The sequence below is a fragment of the Hydra viridissima genome, unplaced genomic scaffold (assembly GCF_058129835.1).
Source record: "Hydra viridissima isolate aposymbiotic clone 2 unplaced genomic scaffold, HvirCarnegie_v1 scaffold_18, whole genome shotgun sequence".
Classification (NCBI taxonomy): Eukaryota; Metazoa; Cnidaria; class Hydrozoa; order Anthoathecata; family Hydridae; genus Hydra; species Hydra viridissima.
In genome coordinates this window covers 1992894-1997550 of record NW_028324317.1, presented here as the reverse complement: position 1 = coordinate 1997550, position 4657 = coordinate 1992894, and the positions used below count along the sequence as shown (strand labels likewise).

Below are 4657 nucleotides of genomic sequence, written 5' to 3'. Positions count from 1 at the left end.
TGTGCCAAAATGTGTATAAAATTTCAGGCCAAAATATTGCTTACTTTTGAAATTATGGCAATTCCAGTTTTCAAAAACCTCACTTTTTGCCAATGTCACCATGTAAAGTTACCATCCATTGAGCCACTATCTAAGTTATCCAACAGGCAACACTACACTTTAGCCCTACAGGTTGTGGGCAACAACTTTTGTAACAAAAAGTTTTTTCTAAGACTTAGTGGTAGAGAACTATGTCAAGAAAATTTATCAAGTTAAGGGATTTTCCTTTATTAATATAACTCTTAAATCATAATAAAAAAATGAGTATAGCACCATAGTTGTCCATTTTTTCAAAAAAGTGCATAAAATAAAAGTTGTAGGGCTTAAAAAATTAGAGGCGGTCATTTTTATACACTTTCCATTAATTTTGTGTTCCACTTGGAGAAATTTTGACAACCTGTGATGTATTTCTAGTTTGGTAAACAAATCTTACTGTCTTACAAATATATGATTGATTTTTCTAGTCAGCTTGAAAAAAAAGTTAAATTCGGAACTGCTTAGGAATTTTGGACAGTTATTTAAGTTCAGTAATCTTATTAAGTAAAATTTCAATCAACTATTGAAATGACTAATGTTAGAAAATTTATCTCCATTCTTTTAAATTGCCAACGGCATTTTCAAGATTTACCTAGCTACGATTTTTAACAGAACTTCATGAAAGTAAAAAAGTATTTAAAATGACTTTAACATCTATTTTAATTCTATAAAAAAAATTTTAGGCATTATTGAAAATTTTGCAAAACCATGAAAATTGAAAAATTGACTTGTGTTCTTAACAAGTTGATCTCTGTTTACACTTTTGTTTTCCTTGAAAATTTTCACATTATTCTCAAAGAACTTATTAAGTAATAAGGTAAGAAACATTTGAAATTTAACATTAAAATGAACAGTGATACTTTCATATTTTTTAGTCAATTTTGTTATGTTGTTTTATAATGAAGGTGACTCCAAGATGTTGTTCACTAAGAGTTGCATTGTTTTGCCGTAAATTCAGTTGTCAAAGTATTTCGCTTAAATCACCGGCAATTTTCAAGATAAAGGTATGAAATTTTGACAGCAGTTTACGGGATAATAAAGAAACATATTTTATTTTATATATTTTTTTGTAGGACTTAGTTTTGGTCCAGTTTTATTACTTCCAATCTTATTGCTCTGTTAAGCACTTAAGTTTAACCCAAATTTGTACACTTCACAATTACTTTAAGTACATTAGTTATCCATATAAATCAAAGATTAGTATATTTAATTGTTTGCATTGTATACTATAAGTAAGTGAAAAAAAACTTTTTCATCAAATAAAAATCCCTTAGGGGCTAACAGAATGTTTAAAAGTTGCACTAAAATATTTATAATTATGCAAAGATTGATAGATTAGGTATTTCCTTGAAACTTTCTTTTATGTAAAATTAAAAAAAATATTTCTCTCAGCCAATCAAAATGCCGAACCACGCCAGAACTCATGAGGAAAATCAGAAAATTGTTTGCCTGATTTGTCTTAAAAAGTGCTCAAGACAACTGACAGCATTTATGTGGGAGCAAATCAGCAAAATCTATGGAGTCAGTTTTGATAAAGCTGATTCTCACATTCCTCAAGGTAATGTAGGGTTGATTTTAATTGTATGTATATAGGGAAATCAGTTTTATTGTGGTATTGCAATGAAATTAAAAAGCTTGCTTGCTTTTAATTGATTTATTTAAACTGCCTGTTCTCATAAAAACCACAGCTTTACTAGCAAAACCATTGAGGTACAGCAATATTTCTCTGACTTATGAAAATCATTTTTTTTGCTTAAAGGTATTTGTGAAGCCTGTAGAACAATGATGAGGCGTAAAGGTGAAGGGCAAGATATCACTCTTCCCCCTCTGTTTGACTTCACAACTATTTCTGTCAGAATAGAAACACGAGGTCATGTCTGTGATTGCCTCTGGTGTAAAATTGGACGATTACAAATGAATGAAAAGCATCCACTCGATGAGACAAAAGCTGAAGAAAAAAACACTCCTTTGAGATGCAATGATTGCCTTAGTCCAATTGGTAAAGGTTTAGCACACACCTGCAACCAGTTTACCTTTAGAGAGAACCTTAAGGGTTTGGCAGCCCGAGATGCAATGGCTGCCGAACAGATTGCTGCCACTGTAATCACAAACAAGGAAGCCCCACCCCATGGGACTGTTCGTCTTTCTAAGGCTTCTGGAGGTCATGCATTTCCCATTACGCCAGGTAATTAAAAATTTATTGCTATATATAGTACAGAGCTCACAACAAGTTATTATTGTTCAAAATTCACCATAATTGATTGTTTTTTTACTTGCAAATATCATCAGAATTTTAGTTTTTGAAGGAACTAAATAGAGGCTTTAGTTTTCAGCAACAAAAACTGTATTTAGAAGTAAGTTATCTAAAATATTCTAATCCTTTAAAAAAAAAGAAATTCCATTTTAAGGCCCAAGTGGAGCTTCCTCAAAACCTGCTTCTTCGTTTTTGACTACTCAAGACCTTGTGAATGTTCAACTGAATACTGGATTGTCCAATGTTGGCATCAAGAGATTGGTCAGTACAGTTAACCAAGCATCAGTTGGAAAACTAGTTGAGCCTAACTTTGCATCAAAGTTCCTAGCTGTTGGACAACAGCTCAGTGAGTTCTTCACACACACACAAATCAAGGGGTCAAGCACTAAAGGGGACTCTAGAGATTTTACAGTTGCTCACTGTAAGAGCTTGTCGGATCTTCTCAACAGAGTTCTTACCTCTCGGAATATTTCTTCTGAGCCCCTGGTCAAGCTTGGCATTGATGGAGGCAAGGGGTTTATGAAATTTTGTCTGACGATTGTTGAGAAGAGCTCTGCAGTAAATAAGGAATCTAGAAGTTCACCTGCTAAAAGATCCTTGACGCAGCGAGTTGCCAAAGACACTGGAGTGAAACGTCAGATGCTACTAGCTGTTGTTGAAGAGTTTCCAGAAACATATGAAAGTGTTCACCAAGTATGGGCACTTGTTGGTTGCGATGCTGTGAATCTTTTCATCGCATGCGATCTGAAATTGGCCAACATTCTCTGTGGCCTACAGGCTCACTCCAGCTCACACCCCTGTGCCTGGTGTGACATTGATGCAAACAACCTTGAAAATGCAGGAACATTTCGAACTTTGGGTTCCCTTAGGAAAAGTTTCGAATCTTTCAGGCGGTCTGGTGGAGTGCATGCCAAAGCTAAATTGACTGGCAATGTCATCCGTTACCCGATCATCAATGGACCAAATGACAAACTCATCTTGGACATCATTCCTCCCCCTGAGTTGTACCTTATTCTAGGTGTTGTCAACCTCCTTTACAAAATGCTTAAAGGTGTGTGGCCTGAAGCTGAGGCAAGGCCATCTTCCCTCAACATTGCTCAGAGTCCTTACCATGGTGGGCAGTTTGAAGGAAATGAGTGCCGAAAATTGCTAAAAAATGTGGACCGTCTTCAACAACTAGCAGAAGCTAACTCAGCATTCCAAGTTCTTGGCTTTGTGGATACACTTTGGAAGTTTGACAGCGTTGTTCGAGCTTGTTTTGGATCAGAACTGAGTTTAGATTATTTTGAAAAGATCCAACAATTCAAGACATCCTTCCTTGCACTTCCAAACTGCCATATAACTCCAAAGTTACATGTTGTGTTTCACCACATCAGTGACTTTATTGATCGCCAAAACTCCTCCCTTGGTCGCTTCAGTGAACAAGCCGTCGAAGCAGCCCATCAAGATTTCGGCCAACACAGCGCTTCAAGCGATCAATCACTCACCCTGATTACCCGGAAAAACTGACAAACTGCCTTGTTGATTACAACAGTAAACATCTTTAAACAAAATTTTTGAATCAATTATGAATCATTTTTGGTTTGATGGTCTTAATGAATTGTAGAAATTTTTCATCAATCATTTTTTTTTGCTGAAACCATATTTTGTTCTCTTAGTATTTTGAAACTTATTTAAAGGAATAAACTATTTGGAAAGTTTTCAATATAACTTTATAAGCCCAGAATCTTTTTTTTTTTCAAGCTGACTAGAAAAATCAATCATATATTTGTAAGACAGTAAGATTTGTTTACCAAACTAGAAATACATCACAGGTTGTCAAAATTTCTCCAAGTGAAACACAAAATTAATGGAAACTGTATAAAAATGACCCCCTCTAATTTTTTAAGCCCTACAACTTTTATTTTATGCACTTTTTTGAAAAAATGGACAACTATGGTGCTATACTCATTTTTTTATTATGATTTAAGAGTTATATTAATAAAGGAAAATCCCTTAATATATAAGGAAAAGCGGGTTCTGGGACAAGAGCACAAAACGCATGCACATCACGTCAATTTTTTTAATGAAAGTAGTGTCTAAAATGTATATTTTGATATGTTTGAAGGTGATTTTGATGAATTTTCAGTTTTAAAAAGTGTTCATCCTTTTAAAACCGGTTGTTAAGAAGACGTTGCTTAAAAATTCTTATTATGGAAGCGGCTTTATCATCAAAGTTTCCAAGATGTCGGCTTTATCATCAAAGTTTCCAAGATGGCGGCTTTATCATCAAACCTCAGCGATGTTTCGTTTTTTGTAGTGACCAATAGCGAATGTTCTGTGAGTGCC

At 34.5% G+C, this 4657-nt stretch overlaps 1 protein-coding gene across 1 annotated transcript; it reads left to right on the top strand.

Moving 5' to 3' along the window:
* Positions 1-986: 986 nt before the first annotated feature.
* On the top strand, positions 987-3838 carry LOC149876799 (uncharacterized). Its single transcript, XM_090075121.1, has 4 exons — positions 987-1079; positions 1468-1633; positions 1835-2260; positions 2484-3838. Exons 2-4 carry the CDS (start codon positions 1477-1479, stop codon positions 3836-3838), a joined length of 1938 nt encoding a protein of 645 aa, XP_089931247.1. The 5' UTR covers positions 987-1079; positions 1468-1476.
* The last annotated feature ends 819 nt before the right edge of the window (positions 3839-4657 follow it).